Source organism: Ranitomeya variabilis, chromosome 8, assembly GCF_051348905.1.
Source record: "Ranitomeya variabilis isolate aRanVar5 chromosome 8, aRanVar5.hap1, whole genome shotgun sequence".
Lineage (NCBI taxonomy): Eukaryota > Metazoa > Chordata > Amphibia > Anura > Dendrobatidae > Ranitomeya > Ranitomeya variabilis.
The window spans coordinates 104,626,841-104,645,243 of record NC_135239.1 but is presented as its reverse complement, the minus strand read 5'-3'; the positions used below and the strand labels follow the sequence as shown (position 1 = coordinate 104,645,243).

Sequence of the window (18,403 nt, the reverse complement as noted above, 5' to 3'; positions counted from 1 at the left end):
GTAAATAAAGGGAGAATAATCTTGGCAAATCTGTGCCAGTGCTGTCTGTGGTATCTGTCATTCATTTTTTGCCACAGAAAATATACTGTGATATAGTGGGCCTGATTTATTCACTTGTCTCCCATACCAAAAAAGAAATAAATGTAAATAAAGGGAGAATAATCTTGGCAAATCTGTGCATCTGTGCCAGTGCTGTCTGTGGTATCTGTCATTCATTTTGTGCCACCGGAAATATACTGTGATATAGTGGGCCTGATTTATTCACTTGTCTCCCCTATCAAAAAAAAAAAAATTAAATAAAGGGAGAATAATCCTGGCAAATCTGTGCCAGTGCTGTCTGTGGTATCTGTCATTCATTTTTTGCCACAGAAAATATACTGTGATATAGTGGGCCTGATTTATTCACTTGTCTCCCATATAAAAAAAAAATTAAAGGGAGAATAATCTTGCCAAATCTGTGCATCTGTGCCAGTGCTGTCTGTGGTATCTGTCATTCATTTTGTGCCACAGGAAATATACTGTGATATAGTGGGCCTGATTTATTCACTTGTCTCCCATATCCCCAAAAAAAAAATGTAAATAAAGGGAGAATAATCTTGCCAAATCTGTGCATCTGTGCCAGTGCTGTCTGTGGTATCTGTCAGTCATTTTGTGCCACAGAAAATATACTGTGATATAGTGGGCCTGATTAAATCCTGCATTCCCACACATAAAGAGTGAGATTTCTATTGCCAGTGTGTGCATCTGCGTGCGTCAGTCCTGTTCGTGGCATATCTGCCAGCCTCTTTCTGCCAATCAAACTGTGTAGTGTAATCCAGTGGGCCTGATTGTTCCCTGCATTCTCCCACACATAAAGAGTGAGATTTCTATTGCCAGTGTGTGCATCTGCGTGCGTCAGTCCTGTTCGTGGCATATCTGCCAGCCTCTTTCTGCCAATCAAACTGTGTAGTGTAATCCAGTGGGCCTGATTGTTCCCTGCATTCTCCCACACATAAAGAGTGAGATTTCTATTGCCAGTGTGTGCATCTGCGTCCATCAGTCCTGTTCGTGGCATATCTGCCAGCCTCTTTCTGCCAATCAAACTGTGTAGTGTAATCCAGTGGGCCTGATTGTTCCCTGCATTCTCCCACACATAAAGAGTGAGATTTCTATTGCCAGTGTGTGCATCTGCGTGCGTCAGTCCTGTTCGTGGCATATCTGCCAGCCTTTCTGCCAATCAAACTGTGTAGTGTAATCCAGTGGGCCTGATTGTTCCCTGCATTCTCCCACACATAAAGAGTGAGATTTCTATTGCCAGTGTGTGCATCTGCGTGCGTCAGTCCTGTTCGTGGCATATCTGCCAGCCTCTTTCTGCCAATCAAACTGTGTAGTGTAATCCAGTGGGCCTGATTGTTCCCTGCATTCACCCACACATAAAGAGTGAGATTTCTATTGCCAGTGTGTGCATCTGCGTGCGTCAGTCTTGTTTTTGGCATATCTGCCAGCCTCTTTCTGCCATTCAAACTGTGTAGTGTAATCCAGTGGGCCTGATTGTTCCCTGCATTCTCCCACACATAAAGAGTGAGATTTCTATTGCCAGTGTGTGCATCTGCGTGCGTCAGTCCTGTTCGTGGCATATCTGCCAGCCTCCTTCTGCCAATCAAACTGTGTAGTGTAATCCAGTGGGCCTGATTGTTTCCTGCATTCTCCCACACATAAAGAGTGAGATTTCTATTGCTAGTGTGTGCATCTGCGTGCGTCAGTCCTGTTCGTGGCATATCTGCCAGCCTCTTTCTGCCAATCAAACTGTGTAGTGTAATACAGTGGTCCTCATTTTTTCCAGCATTCTTCCACACATAAAAAAGGGAGATTTTAATTCACAACAAGTTTACGTACACCTTCTACCTGCTTGTACAGGACCACATAACGGTTGTTGGTTTGGTTTAATTTTTCCAAGAATGAGGAAGTCTGGTGGAAGAGGTCATGGCCGTGGGCGGTCATTGCCAGCTGGTAATGATGGTGGTGGTGGTGGAGCATCTGGTGGTAGTGGGAAAAGCAAAATAGCACCTAAGTCTCAAGTTGTTGAGTCAGCGTCATCGTCTGGCTACACAAGGCCTCGAAGGCTCCCTTTTCTGGGAGTAGGAAAACCGCTTTTAAAGCCGGAGCAGCAGGAACAAGTTTTGGCTTTCATTGCTGACTCTGCCTCTAGCTCTTTCGCCTCCTCCCCGGAAAGTGCCAAATGTAAGAGCAGTGTGTCGTCAGTGGATGTTCCCAGTCAGGGAGAAGTCGCTTCCTTGTGTTCTTCACCCAGAACAACAGAGAAGGATGCGTCAGGCGACACAACAGGTTACTCCATGGAGGTATTTACACATACCGTTCCTGGGTTAGAAAGGGAAATTGTTAACAGGCCATGCCCATTACAAGATGAATCGGACATGGAGTGCACAGATGCACAGCCACAGCCAGATTATTATGCTGCTCCTTTGACTCAGATCAGAACATTGCCCTCGCAGTGTACTGATCCAGAATCTGACCCTGATGACACTATTAAGCCCCGTCACGAACGCTATAGCACCGGCTTACACGGTGACCCAGAGGAAGGTGCCCAGGACATAGAAGAGGAGGTCATAGATGACACAGTTGTTGACCCCGATTGGCAGCCATTGGGGGAACAGGGTGCAGAACCAGTAGCTCTGAAGCGGAGGAGGAGGAGCCGCAGCAGGCATCAACATCGCCACAGGTTCCATCTGGCAGGCCCGTATCTGGTCAAAAACGTGTGGCAAAACCAAAACCAGTTGTAGGACAGCGTGGCCATCCGGTTAAAGTAGCTCAGTGTGCAATGCCTGAAAAGGTATCCGATAGTAGGAAGAGTGCAGTCTGGCATTTTTTTAACCAAGATCCAAATGATCAGTGCAAAGCCATCTGTAAGAAATGCTCAAGGACCTTCAGCAGAGGTCAGAATGTTAAAAATCTAAATACAAGCTGCATGCGTAGACATTTAACCACCATGCACTTGCAATCCTGGACTAACTACCAAATGTCCCTTAACGTTGTAGCACCCTCTCACAATGAAGCTGTATGTAGGACAACAGCAAGAATACCATCACCAACACTCTCTCAGTCTGCCATGTCCACCGGCACCCCCGCTAGTTCCACCCTATGCAGCTCTCCAGTCCAGCTCACACTACATGAGACTCTCGTTAGGAAAAGGAAGTACTCATCCTCGCATCCGCATACACAGGGTTTGAACGCCCACATTGCTAGACTAATCTCGTTAGAGATGATGTCCTACCGTTTAGTTGAAACCGAAGCTTTCAAAGCCCTGATGGACTACGCTGTACCACGCTACGAGCTACCCAGTCGACACTTCTTTTCGAGAAAAGCCATCCCAGCCCTCCACCAGCATGTAAAAGACCGCATTGTCCATGCACTCAGGCAATCTGTGAGTAGAAAGGTGCACCTGACAAAAGATGCATGGATCAGTAGGCATGGCCAGGGGCGTTACGTCTCCATCACGGCACACTGGGTTAATGTGGTGGATGCAGGGTCCACAGGGGACAGCAATATTGGGACAGTTCTTCCTAGCCCACGGTCTAGGAAACAGTTGGCTGTAGGCGTTCGTCCCACCTCCTCCTCCTCCTCGTCCTCCAGCAGAAGCGAGAGCTCGTCCACAGACCGCAGTCGCACGACCACTCCATCCGCAGCTGCCACTGTTGCACACGAGGTGTCCCATTTTGGAGCAGCTAGTGGCAAGCGTCAGCAGGCAGTATTGGCAATGAAGTGTTTGGGCGACACAGACACACCGCGGAAGTTCTGTCCGAGTTCTTGCAGCAAGAAACTCTGTCATGGCTGGGCACTGTACATCTTGAGGCAGGCAAGGTAGTGAGTGATAACGGAAGGAACTTTATGGCTGCCATAGCCCTTTCACAACTGAAACACATTCCTTGCCTGGCTCACACCTTAAACCTGGTGGTGCAGTGCTTTCTGAAAAGTTATCCAGGGTTACCCGACCTGCTCCTGAAAGTGCGCAGACTTTGCTCGCACATCCGCCGTTCGCCCGTACACTCCAGCCGTATGCAGAACCATCAGCGGTCTTTGCAACTTCCCCAGCATCGCCTAATCATCGACGTTGCAACAAGGTGGAACTCCACACTGCACATGCTTCAGAGACTTTGCGAACAGAGGCGTGCTGTTATGTATTTGTGGGAGGATACACATACACGGGTAGGCAGTTGGATGGCAGACATGGAGTTGTCAGGTGTGCAGTGGTCGAAGCTACAAGACCTGTGTCAAGTCCTTCAGTGTTTTGAGGAATGCACACGGCTGGTTAGTGCAGACAACGCCATAATAAGCATGAGCATCCCCCTAATGCGTCTGCTGATGCAAAGTTTGACGCACATAAAGGAGCAGGCGTCTGCAGCCGAGGACGAGGGAAGCCTAGATGACAGTCAGCCATTGTCTGCTCAGGGAAGTCAACAGGACGAGGTGGCGGGCGAAGAGGAGGAGGATGAGGAGGATGATGGAGATGAGTATTTTTTGGATGAGGAAGCTTGGCAGGGGGCAACAGAAACTGCTGGCGTTGCAAGGCCGTGTTCTGGTTTTTTGAGGGAGACAAGTGACGTTGATTTGCCCGAAAGTGCTCCTCAACCCAGCACATGCACAGATTTGACAACTGGCACATTGGCACACATGGCGGATTATGCCTTGCGTATCCTCAAAAGGGACCCACGCATTATAAAAATGATGACCGGCGATGACAATTACTGGTTGGCCTGCCTCCTTGATCCTGGCTATAAAGGCAAATTGCAAAATATCATGCCACATGAGAACCTCGAACAAATATTGGCAACCAAACAAGCTACTCTTGTAGACCGTTTGATTCAGGCATTCCCAGCACACAGCGCCGGTGATGGTTCTCACACGAGCTGCAGGGGGCAACAGGGCAGAGGTGTTAGAGGTGCACAAATGAGAAGTGGCGTTGGACAGAGGGGTTTTCTGACCAGGTTGTGGAGTGATTTCGCAATGACCGCAGACACGACAGGTACTGCAGCATCAATTCAAAGTGACAGGAGACAACATTTGTCCAGTATGGTTACTAACTATTTTTCCTCCATTATCGATGTTCTCCCTCAACCGTCATTCCCCTTTGATTACTGGGCATCCAAAATAGACACCTGGCCTGAATTGGCCGAATATGCATTGCAGGAGCTTGCTTGCCCAGCAGCTAGTGTGCTATCAGAAAGAGTATTCAGTGCTGCTGGTTCAATACTGACCGAAAAAAGGACTCGTCTGGCGACCCAAAATGTTGATGATCTAACCTTCATTAAAATGAACCACTCATTGATTTCTAATTATTTTGCCGCACCTTTCCCGGCTGACACCTAGCTTTCCTAAAAAAATGGTCTTGCTTTGGGACTGGTGTTACTGACTGTTCCAATCTCTAAATTTGCAGCTGCTGTTTGTACAGCATACGACATCTTTACACCTCCCTAAATGGCCTAACTCCCCCCACGGGGCCGTGGTCTCGCCACTTGGCGCAAGCACCCGTTGGAGTGCCTTTGTCTGAAGAGGTGGGTGTGCCCACTTTTGGTCGACGGCACTGCCACTGGGTCCGTCATAGTACAATGAAGTGTCTCTGGCGGTGGTGGCGCGCACCCAATGTCAGACACACCGTTGTAACATGAGGGGCCCTGGTCCTGTACCGCCGTCCACGAGAGAGTACCCCCCCAGCTCAAACAGTGCTCTACCACTTGCAAAATTATCTCTCGCTGCTCCACCACTGTTTAGTCTATGCGCTGAAATCCTTCAATGCCTGGCACTGACAATAACAATTTGTTGACATGTATGATGCTATTTAAAATAGGCAGGGGCCCTGTACTACTATTACAACAGTAAATACTTTGCCCCAAATTACAATGTCTGAAAGTCAGCATAGGAGCCCAACCCTGTACCGAAGTATGCCCCCCCTTTTTTTTTGGGGGGGGGAGACATTGACATCTATTTAGTTTTTGAGAGTACTTACTGTCTGCGGTCCCTCCTTCGAATTGTCCTCCTGAGAGCACAGCAATGCTGCCTGTGTACCCCTGCCACATAATGGAAGCTGCATAGAGCCTATTTTGTTATTTTAGGCCTTCCAAGTCTGTCTGTGGTCCCTCCTTCGAATTGTCCTCCGCTGAGCACACCGATGCTGCCTGTGTACCCCTGCCAGATAATGGAAGCTGCATAGAGCCTATTTTGTTTTTTTAGGCCTTCTAAGTCTGTCTGCGGTCCCTCCTTCGAATTGTCCTCCTGAGAGCACAGCAATGCTGCCTGTGTACCCCTGCCACATAATGGAAGCTGCATAGAGCCTATTTTGTTATTTTAGGCCTTCTAAGTCTGTCTGTGGTCCCTCCTTTGAATTGTCCTCCGCTGAGCAAACCAATGCTGCCTGTGTACCCCTACCACATAATGGAAGCTGCATAGAGCCTATTTTGTTATTTTAGGCCTTCTACGTCTGTCTGCGGTCACTCCTTCGAATTGTCCTCCTGAGAGCACAGCGATGCTGCCTGTGTACCCCTGCCACATAATGGAAGCTGCATAGAGCCTATTTTGTTATTTTAGGCCTTCTAAGTCTGTCTGCGGTCCCTCCTTCGAATTGTCTTCCGCTGAGCACACCAATGCTGCCTGTGTACCCCTGCCACATAATGGAAGCTGCATAGAGCCTATTTTGTTATTTTAGGCCTTCTAAGTCTGACTGTGGTCCCTCCTTCGAATTGTCCTCCTGAGAGCACAGCAATGCTGCCTGTGTACCCCTGCCATATAATGGAAGCTGCATAGAGCCTATTTTGTTATTTTAGGCCTTCTACGTCTGTCTGCGGTCACTCCTTCGAATTGTCCGCCTGAGAGCACAGCCAATGCTGCCTGTGTACCCCTGCCACATAATGGAAGCTGCATAGAGCCTATTTTGTTATTTTAGGCCTTCTACATCTGTCTGCTGTCCGTCCTTCGAATTGTCCACCGCTGAGCACACCAATGCTGCCTGTGTACTCCTGCCACATAATGGAAGCTGCATAGAGCCTATTTTGTTATTTTAGGCCTTCTAAGTCTGTCTGCGGTCCCTCCTTCGAATTGTGCTCCTGAGAGCACAGCAATGCTGCCTGTGTACCCCTGCCACTTAATGGAAGCTGCATAGAGCCTATTTTGTTATTTTAGGCCTTCTACGTCTGTCTGCGGTCACTCCTTCGAATTGTCCTCCTGAGAGCACAGCAATGCTGCCTGTGTACCCCTGCCACATAATGGAAGCTGCATAGAGCCTATTTTTTTATTTTAGGCCTTCTAAGTCTGTCTGCGGTCCCTCCTTCGAATTGTCCTCCTGAGAGCACAGCAAGGCTGCCTGTGTAGCCCTGCCACATAATGGAAGCTGCATAGAGCCTATTTTGTTATTTTAGGCCTTCTAAGTCTGTCTGCGGTCCCTCCTTCGAATTGTCCTCCGCTGAGCACAGCAATGCTGCCTGTGTACCCCTGCCACATAATGGAAGCTGCATAGAGCCTATTTTGTTATTTTAGGCCTTCCAAGTCTGTCTGTGGTCCCTCCTTCGAATTGTCCTCCGCTGAGCACACCAATGCTGCCTGTGTACCACTGCCAGATAATGGAAGCTGCATAGAGCCTATTTTGTTATTTTAGGCCTTCTAAGTCTGTCTGCGGTCCCTCCTTCGAATTGTCCTCCTGAGAGCACAGCAATGCTGCCTGTGTACCCCTGCCACATAATGGAAGCTGCATAGAGCCTATTTTGTTATTTTAGGCCTTCTAAGTCTGTCTGTGGTCCCTCCTTTGAATTGTCCTCCGCTGAGCAAACCAATGCTGCCTGTGTACCCCTACCACATAATGGAAGCTGCATAGAGCCTATTTTGTTATTTTAGGCCTTCTACGTCTGTCTGCGGTCACTCCTTCGAATTGTCCTCCTGAGAGCACAGCAATGCTGCCTGTGTACCCCTGCCACATAATGGAAGCTGCATAGAGCCTATTTTGTTATTTTAGGCCTTCTAAGTCTGTCTGCGGTCCCTCCTTCGAATTGTCCTCCGCTGAGCACACCAATGCTGCCTGTGTACCCCTGCCACATAATGGAAGCTGCATAGAGCCTATTTTGTTATTTTAGGCCTTCTAAGTCTGACTGTGGTCCCTCCTTCGAATTGTCCTCCTGAGAGCACAGCAATGCTGCCTGTGTACCCCTGCCATATAATGGAAGCTGCATAGAGCCTATTTTGTTATTTTAGGCCTTCTACGTCTGTCTGCGGTCACTCCTTCGAATTGTCCGCCTGAGAGCACAGCCAATGCTGCCTGTGTACCCCTGCCACATAATGGAAGCTGCATAGAGCCTATTTTGTTATTTTAGGCCTTCTACGTCTGTCTGCGGTCCCTCCTTCGAATTGTCCTCCGCTGAGCACACCAATGCTGCCTGTGTACCCCTGCCACAAAATGGAAGCTGCATAGAGCCTATTTTGTTATTTTAGGCCTTCTAAGTCTGTCTGCGGTTCCTCCTTCGAATTGTCTTCCTGAGAGCACAGCAATGCTGCCTGTGTACCCCTGCCACATAATGGAAGCTGCATAGAGCCTATTTTGTTATTTTAGGCCTTCTAAGTCTGTCTGCGGTCCCTCCTTCGAATTGTCATCCTGAGAGCACAGCAATGCTGCCTGTGTACCCCTGCCACATAATGGAAGCTGCATAGAGCCTATTTTGTTATTTTAGGCCTTCTACGTCTGTCTGCGGTCACTCCTTCGAATTGTCCTCCTGAGAGCACAGCAATGCTGCCTGTGTACCCCTGCCACATAATGGAAGCTGCATAGAGCCTATTTTGTTATTTTAGGCCTTCTACGTCTGTCTGCGGTCCCTCCTTCGAATTGTCCTCCCGAGAGCACACCAATGCTGCCTGTGTACCCCTGCCACATAATGGAAGCTGCATAGAGCCTATTTTGTTATTTTAGGCCTTCTACGTCTGTCTGCGGTCACTCCTTCGAATTGTCCTCATGAGAGCACAGCAATCAATGCTGCCTGTGTACCCCTGCCACATAATGGAAGCTGCATAGAGCCTATTTTGTTATTTTAGGCCTTCTAAGTCTGTCTGCGGTCCCTCCTTCGAATTGTCCTCCGCTGAGCACACCAATGCTGCCTGTATACCCCTGCCACATAATGGAAGTTGCATAGAGCCTATTTTGTTATTTTAGGCCTTCTAAGTCTGTCTGCGGTCACTCCTTCGAATTGTCCTCCTGAGAGCACAGCAATGCTGCCTGTGTACCCCTGCCACATAATGGAAGCTGCATAGAGCCTATTTTGTTATTTTAGGCCTTCTACATCTGTCTGCTGTCCGTCCTTCGAATTGTCCACCGCTGAGCACACCAATGCTGCCTGTGTACTCCTGCCACATAATGGAAGCTGCATAGAGCCTATTTTGTTATTTTAGGCCTTCTGTCTGTCTGCGGTCCCTCCTTCGAATTGTGCTCCTGAGAGCACAGCAATGCTGCCTGTGTACCCCTGCCACTTAATGGAAGCTGCATAGAGCCTATTTTGTTATTTTAGGCCTTCTACGTCTGTCTGCGGTCACTCCTTCGAATTGTCCTCCTGAGAGCACAGCAATGCTGCCTGTGTACCCCTGCCACATAATGGAAGCTGCATAGAGCCTATTTTGTTATTTTAGGCCTTCTAAGTCTGTCTGCGGTCCCTCCTTCGAATTGTCCTCCTGAGAGCACAGCAAGGCTGCCTGTGTAGCCCTGCCACATAATGGAAGCTGCATAGAGCCTATTTTGTTATTTTAGGTCTTCTACGTCTGTCTGCGGTCACTCCATCGAATTGTCCTCCTGAGAGCACAGTAATGCTGCCTTTGCACCCCTGCCACAAAATGGAAGCTGCATAGAGCCTATTTTGTTATTTTAGGCCTTCTACGTCTGTCTGCGGTCCCTCCTTTGAATTGTCCTCCTGAGAGCACACCAATGCTGCCTGTGTACCCCTGCCACATAATGGAAGCTGCATAGAGCCTATTTTGTTATTTTAGGCCTTCTACGTCTGTCTGCGGTCACTCCTTCGAATTGTCCTCCGCTGAGCACACCAATGCTGCCTGTGTACCCCTGCCACATAATGGAAGCTGCATAGAGCCTATTTTGTTACTTTAGGCCTTCTACGTCTGTCTGCGGTCCCTCCTTCGAATTGTCCTCCGCTGAGCACACCAATGCTGCCTGTGTACCCCTGCCACATAATGGAAGCTGCATAGAGCCTATTTTGTTATTTTAGGCCTTCTACGTCTGTCTGCGGTCACTCCTTCGAATTGTCCTCCTGAGAGCACAGCAATGCTGCCTTTGTACCCCTGCCACATAATGGAAGCTGCATAGAGCATATTTTGTTACTTTAGGCCTTCTAAGTCTGTCTGCGGTCCCTCCTTCGAATTGTCCTCCGCTGAGCACACCAATGCTGCCTGTGTACCCCTGCCACATAATGGAAGCTGCATAGAGCCTATTTTGTTATTTTAGGCCTTCTAAGTCTGTCTGCAGTCCCTCCTTTGAATTGTCCTCCACTGAGCACACCAATGCTGCCTGTGTACCCCTGCCACATAATGGAAGCTGCATAGAGCCAATTTTGTTATTTTAGGCCTTCTACGTCTGTCTGCGGTCACTCCTTCGAATTGTCCTCCTGAGAGCACAGCAATGCTGCCTGTGTACCCCTGCCACATAATGGAAGCTGCATAGAGCCTATTTTGTTATTTTAGGCCTTCTAAGTCTGTCTGCGGTCCCTCCTTCGAATTGTCCTCCTGAGAGCACAGCAAGGCTGCCTGTGTAGCCCTGCCACATAATGGAAGCTGCATAGAGCCTATTTTGTTATTTTAGGCCTTCTACGTCTGTCTGCGGTCACTCCATCGAATTGTCCTCCTGAGAGCACAGTAATGCTGCCTTTGCACCCCTGCCACATAATGGAAGCTGAACCACGCTATGCTGCAAGTGTACTCCACTTACCAATTTTGAACAGCATTTTGCCTAATTACTTATTTAGGCCTACTTATTGTGTCTGTCTCCCATTACAGTTGTCCTCCACTGCACAAAGCTGAGCTTCAATCTTCAGGCTCTCGTTAAGTAGTTGTTTTAATATGTGTGGTTGGGGCCTACTAACGGTGTCTTGCCCTCAAAGGTGTTCTCCAGGTTTACTTGCCTGAGCTTCAATCTTCAGGCTCTCATTAAGTAGTTGTTGTTAATATGTGTGGTTGGGGCCTACTAACGGTGTCTGCCACTCCCTGGTGTTGTCCTCCACTGTACAAAGCTGAGCTTCAATCTTCAGGCTCTCATTAAGTAGTTGTTGTTAATATGTGTGGTTGGGGCCTACTAACGGTGTCTGCCGCTCCCTGGTGTTGTCCTCCACTGTACAAAGCTGAGCTTCAATCTTCAGGCTCTCATTAAGTAGTTGTTGTTAATATGTGTGGTTGGGGCCTACTAATGGTGTCTGCCGCTCCCTGGTGTTGTCCTTCACTGTACAAAGCTGAGCTTCAGTCTTCTGGCTTTCGGCCTATAGTATCAGATATTTAACTGCATTTGGCCTACTTGTCTGGTTGGGCCCTACTAACGGTGTCTGCCGCTCCTGGGTTTTCTCCTGTTTTGTTTTCTTGAGCTTCAATCTTCAGGCTCTCATTAAGTAGTTGTTGTTAATATAACACTGCAGTTGGCCTACTAGTGTGGTTGGGGCCTACTAACGGTGTCCGGCCCTCAAAGGTGTTCTCCAGCTTTACTTGCCTGAGCTTCAATCTTCAGGCTCTCATTAAGTAGTTGTTAATATAACACTGCTGTTGGCCTACTAGTGTAGTTGGGGCCTACTAACGGTGTCTGCCGCTGCTTTCTGTTTTCCACTGTACAGAGCTGAGCTTCAATCTTCAGGCTCTCATTAAGTTGTTGTTTATATAACACTGCAGTTGGCCTACTATTTTGGTTGGGCCTAGTAACGGTGTCTGCCTCACCTTGGTGTTGTCCTGTGTTATTTTCCAGAGCTTCAATCTTCAGGCTTTCTGGCTAGATTTGTAATATTAAACTGCATTGGGCCTACTAGTGTGGTTGGGCCCTTAAAACGGTGTCTGCCGCTCCTGGGTTTTCTCCTGTTTTGTTTTCCCGAGCTTCCATCTTCAGGCTTTCGGCCTTTATTTGTAATATTAAACTGCATTGGGCCTACTACTGTGGTTGGGCCCTTAAAACGGTGTCTGCCGCTCCTGGGTTTTCTACTCCACTGAACAAAGCAATGCCGCCTGGTTAGTCCTGTTACCAATTTTGAACTGCATTTAGCCCACTTTATTATTTTGGCCTATATCTGTGTTATCTCCTCATCCTGCCCATTGCCCAGCCAGTGCTAGATGAGTCTTGTGGTACATTGACCCAGACCACTACATTCCCCTTGCACGTTACACAGCCACAATCTGACCCTGCTGAAAGTCAGGTTCCCCTTCCCGCATACTATACCACCTTACACAGGGACAATAAGGAAGGTGCAGATGAAAGTGCAGGTTCCTTCATCAGGTGGGGGGGCATACTCGTTGGCGACATCACAGGCACAGGGCCCCTCAGAGTACGCAGAAGTGTCGCTGCCGGTGGGAGGCGCCCCGCCGTGCAAACACACTGCCGTACTTTGAGGGGCCCTGTGCCAGTGCCAATGCCAACGAGTGGGCCCCCCCTGCTTGCTCAGGATCACAGCACTTGCAAAGTTAAAATACTTACCTCTCACTGCTCCACCGCTGTGACGTAGTCCACGTTTCCTGGGCCCACTAAAAACTTGAACCAGCCCTACCCCCCACAACTTTAGCCACATGACCCCCAATTTCCAATGCACAACTATTATTATAAAGTTAATTAAGACTGACAAGCTTCAGAAACAAGAATGGATGTTTTTGCCATTAAAATGGGCACTGTAGGTGTTTTCCTGGCCCCCACTCACTGCCGACTATGCTTCCCCATTGACTTGCATTGGGTTTCGTGTTTCGGTCGATCCCCGACTTTTCGCGATAATCGGCTGATTGCACTCAACTCGACTTTTGAGATAGTCGGGTTTCGCAAAACCCGACTCGACCCCAAAAAAGTAAAAATCGCTCAACCCTAGTCATCAGCTTCACTATTCCGGTCATCTATATCCTGGAGCAGACTTTGAATAGCCTGTGGGAGGAGATGGTGGTCCCAGAAGAAGAGGAGGAAGCAGAGAGGATGTGGAAGGGATAACATTGTATCTAAGTTCCAGACTGTCGTCACACAGGTGGGTGCCAAGGGAGGGTGGTAATAACAGACAAACTGTTATCGACGGTGAAAGATCCGAGGAACAAATGGAGGTGGAAGAGGTGATGGGTGAGCAACTGTCAGATGAGGATAATCCTCACCTCTCTGTTGTTCATGGTTGGCAGGAGGGGAAGGAGGAAATGAGCCTCATTGTTGCCCAGTCACGATCACAGCATGGGCTTGGACCTCATGGTAGAGCCAGACATATGAGTGCCTTCTTGCTGCTGCACTATCTGCAACATGATCCCCATTGTTGTGAATTAGACTTTTTGGCTCCCTCTTGTGGTTACTTGTGATATGACTCTGGGATTGTCTTTCCTCAGTTTGGCACCCACCTGGGTCGTTAGTCCAGGGGTGTTGCTATATAAACTTCCTGGATCCTTAGTCCAGTGCCTGGCATCGTTGTAATCAGATCCTTTCTGTTTGCTCCTGTCTGCTGGTCCGGTTCGTGCAACATTAAGCTAAGTCCTGCTTCTTTGTTTTTTTGGTTATTTGCTTTACTCTTATTTTTGTCCAGCTTGTACTAAATGTGATTCCTGACTTTGCTGGAAGCTCTAGGGGGCTGGTGTTCTCCCCCCGGGCCGTTAGACGGTTCGGGGGTTCTTGAATATCCAGCGTGGATATTTTGATAGGGTTTTTGCTGACCATATAAGTCATCTTACTATATTCTGCTATTAGCTAGTGGGCCTCTCTTTGCTAAATACCTAGCTCATTCTTACGTTTGTCTTTTCCTCTTACCTCACCGTTATTATTTGTTGGGGGCTTGTATCCAACTTTTGGGGTCTTTTCTCTGGAGGCAAGAAAGGTCTTTCTTTTCCCTTCTAGGGTTAGTTAGTTCTCCGGCTGGCGCGAGACGTCTAGAACCAACGTAGGCACGTTCCCCGGCTGCTGCTATTTGTTGTGCTAGGATTAGATATATGGTCAGCTCAGTTACCACTACCCTATGAGCTGGTTTTTAGTGTTTGCAGACTTAGTAATTATTTCTGAGACCCTCTGCCATTGGGGTCATAACACCCCATATAGTTGTGATTAGGAATACTGCTGACTACTGGGTTGCCACTCTGTTAGATCCACGTTATAAAACCACATTTTGCCAGATGCTTCCCTCCCTGGAAAAGGACCCGCGAATTCTGGAGTATTGAAACTTTTTACACAACCTTAAGAGAGATTTTCCCCAAGACAGCAGTGAAGCACACAGTTCTTATCACAGCTCTGGACTTCCCAGCTCTGGCATGTCAATTTATCAATGCCAAAACATTAGCAGCTGCAGTAGCAGCAGTGGTGTAAGTGGAAGAAGCAATTTCTGTAAGTCCTTTGAAACGTTTTTTTTAGACCAGCTCGTGCACCAGCACAACAGAGTCCAAGTGCAGGAGTATCTATAACTGAATATCAATACCATCAGGGAGGGTTTGGACCCTTTCATATTTTCATCTTCCAAAATGGATGAGGGGCCTTAGGTTGCCTCACACGCCTTGGAGGGTTTATCGTGCCCAGCAGCCAGGGTTCACTCAGAACGTATCTTCAGCGCTGCTGGCGGTGTCCTGACAAATAAGCGCAGCCAGCTGTCCCCTGAAAGCATAGGCCACCTAAGTTTCATCAAGATGAACAAGTCATGGATCTTCAAGAACTTTTACACCCCAATCGCAGACTGTACAGATAAAGTGATATTGCATTTTTTAGTGTGATGCATTAATGTTACGTAACTGCACTCTGTGATATCTTTAGTGTGGCTTCTGTGCCTGCTGTGGCTTCTGCTGCTGCTGATGTTAAAAAATTTGTGGAAATGTGAACAGTCCTGTTTGTGTTTGGACTACATCTGGTGGGTTAGCTGTAGTGGAAGACATATTGATCCCAATTACAATATTTCTATTCTCGTGACTAGTGTTGAGCGATACCTTCCGATATGCAAAGGTATCGGTATCGGATTGGATCGGCCGATACCGGCAAAATATCGGATCTCGCCGATACCGATACCCGATACCAATGCATATCTATGGGACACAAAATATCGGAATGGTTCCCAGGGTCTGAAGGAGAGGAAACTCTCCTTCAGGCCCTGGGATCCATATTCATGTATAAATTAAAGAATAAAAATAAAAAATATTGATATACTCACCCCTCCGGCGGCCCCTGCTCTTAGCGGTGCCTCCGTTCCTAAGAATGCCGAGTTAAGGACCTTCAATGATGTCGCGGCTTGTGATTGGTCGCGTGACCGCTCACGACCAATCACAAGCCACGACGTCATCGCAGGTCCTTCACTCGCTCATTCTTAGGAACGGAGGCTGCCGGTTGCAGCGGTTACAACCAGGGCGCGTCAGAAGGTGAGTATATCCCTATTTTTTATTTTTATTCTTTATTTTACACATGAATATGGATCCCAGGGCCTGAAGGAGAGTTTCCTCTCCTCCAGACCCTGGGAACCATACACTGGGAACTTCTGATTCCGATTTCCGATATCACAAAATATCGGAACTCGGTATCGGAATTCCGATACCGCAAATATCGGCCGATACCCGATACTTGCGGTATCGGAATGATCAACACTACTCGTGACAGTTATTCCACTTCCGTGGTGTCAGGCCCTTATTTTTTAAAATGTGAAAACACCAGGCTGGATGGCCATCTCCTGGATTAGGCATAGTGGAATACCTGTTGGTCCCTATTATACTATTTCTACTGTTGTGAAATTGATGCCACTTTTGTGGTGTCTGCCAGTAATTTTTGGAAATGTGAACAATCCTGGTTGGGTGTCCATCTGCTGGATTGGGTGTATTGGAAGACCTGTCGGTCCATATTATACTATTCATACTGTGGTGAAATTGATGCCACTTCTATGGTGTAAGGCCCTCATTTGTTTAAATGTGAACACTCCTGGTTGGGTGCCCATCTGCTGGATTGGGTGTAGTGTAAGACCTATCAGTCCCTATTATACTATTTCTACTTTGATGAAATTGATGCCACTCATGTGGTGTCTGCCAGTAATTTTTGGAAATGTGAACACTCCTGGTTTGTTGGTATCTTTCATACAAAATATACAAAAAGAACTTACTTTGCAAAGACAATGTAAAGGTGTGCTCCAATATTCCAGCCTCATTTGTAGCTATGCAGGAATATTCGCCAACATCTTCATTCTGTGCAATAAAGTGATCAATGAATATTTGTAGGACATCAAGAAGAGCAATAGCTGCACGAAAACCAGAACTCTATGTAATAATACATAAAAAGGAGGAAACTCCAGCAAAAACTTTAAACAAAAGAGCCAATAAGACAATTTGTTTGAGCAATTTGCTGCTAAGATCTAGATTTACTTTTTTTGTTGGCTGATGGATTTGGAAAAAAATCATTCACTTCAGCCTCCAATAAAGCAGTTGTGTTTTATGTATAGCTGTGAATGTGTTCTGCTAGGAAATTTGTGCATTTCTTAAATTTGGACACTGTCTGAGGATATAATCCAAGCTTTAAGATTTTTTTCTAATTTTCCAACTAAAAGATAAAGCTTGCATTCACAATGATTCTCAATGTCATGGGTTATGAGTGGCTTCGCACATGTGTTATAAATGTACCCCACATACTGATACAGGAAAGATATATATCTTGGTACCCCTCATACTGTAAACTTATTATTAGGTCTTAAGCTTGGAACAGCTTTGTCTACATTTAAAACAATCTCATTATTTGTTCTCAAATGTATAATGTGATTATACATAACACTATTCCATTTCTTATTCCTTATATATATTCATGTGCAGAAGTGAGGACATTTGTAATGCATATTGTTATTTGACATATGAGGACATATTAATAATTTACCTTCATTTAAACAGTATATAAAGATGAAGGTGATGTAATTGACGAAAAAAAAACATTAATAAACTGAGTTTGCAGTAATTTATAAAACTAAATATTCGCAAATAAGCCACTATCTTTATGTAGGAAAAGGTAATTATATGTCTACCTGATATTGTTCCACATGGACAGAAATAAACATGTCTAGTCTGTATGTCTACTACTCCCCAACTCTAACTAGGAGAAATGTTTCTGTTGTGCCATGAGAGAGGGATTTCTGATATACTCGGCTTGTTTCAACACATCCTACAACATTTTAGAGGGATTTAGATCCAGACTTACTTGGCCATTTAGCAACCCTCCATGTTATTTCAGTTATCCTTTGGTGAATTTGCTGCTGTGTTTAGTATATTTCTATTGATATACTATTGGAAAGAAGATCAAATATTGATATGTCCAGGAACCTATCACCAACTTCATGCTACCCAACGCCTGGCCAGCATGAATCAGAGCCTGGTGGTGCAATTGCAGAAAGGTACATCATTCTCAGAGCTGCAAGCAGCCAATCCTGATTCCCGCTATCCACGGTTTGGGCAGCATGAACCAAGTGACATGTTCCTTTTAAAGGGAACCTGTCGGGTCCCTCATGCCCTCCAACCCTGCCAAACCAGACCTGTATAAAATTTTGTGTACAAATTAGGTTCAAAAAAAGCATTTATATTACCCCCGCTTGCTATGCTAATGAGGGCTTTGACTAGTCCATGGGGCATTAGTTGCCCCTGAGTAGTCAGCCCTTTTTCCATGTTATCACGCCAAGAGGGGCTTGATAACATAATTTACAGAACTATTATCATCGCCAGCTCCTGCAAGTCTTTCTCACGCATGCTGCACATTTTGGCAGCGTCACTGCACCTCTGCAGCCAGGTGTATGCTTCCCGGCTTTACAGGCGAACCGACCATGATCGGAAGCCATCTTCTGAACTTCTGGTCATGTGCAGTGTGCCTCTGAAGCCAGGAATCGTACACCTGGCTTCAGAGATGCAGTGAAGCTGTCAGAATGAGCAGTGCGCATGTGTCAGATTTGTAGGCCCTGGCGATGATGCCACTTGTGCAAATTATTCTTCAGGTCAGTATGGCTACAGATGCCAAATTTGTGTCATTTTATTTTTAGTAATGAAAAAAAGAATCTGAAATTTGTGAAAAGAAATAACTTTTTTATTTTTCAGTCGATGGAGCTTTGTGAGAGCTATTTTTTGCAAGCTGAGCTGTAGTTTTCATTGACACCATTTTGGGTTTAATCTTACTTATTAACCACTTTTTATTGCATTTTTTGGGGAACCAAAAAACAACAAATCTGTCAGTGATCGACAATGG

The 18,403-nt window shown here is 46.7% G+C and overlaps 1 protein-coding gene across 1 annotated transcript in view; it reads right to left on the bottom strand.

Moving 5' to 3' along the window:
* Nucleotides 1-18,403, bottom strand: part of HMCN1 (hemicentin 1) — a 768,245-nt gene that overhangs the window by 187,397 nt on the left and 562,445 nt on the right. Inside the window, exon 86 of the mRNA XM_077275842.1 lies at nucleotides 16,293-16,374. Coding sequence (XP_077131957.1) covers nucleotides 16,293-16,374 — 82 coding nt within the window. The remainder of the gene's footprint in view (nucleotides 1-16,292; nucleotides 16,375-18,403) is intronic.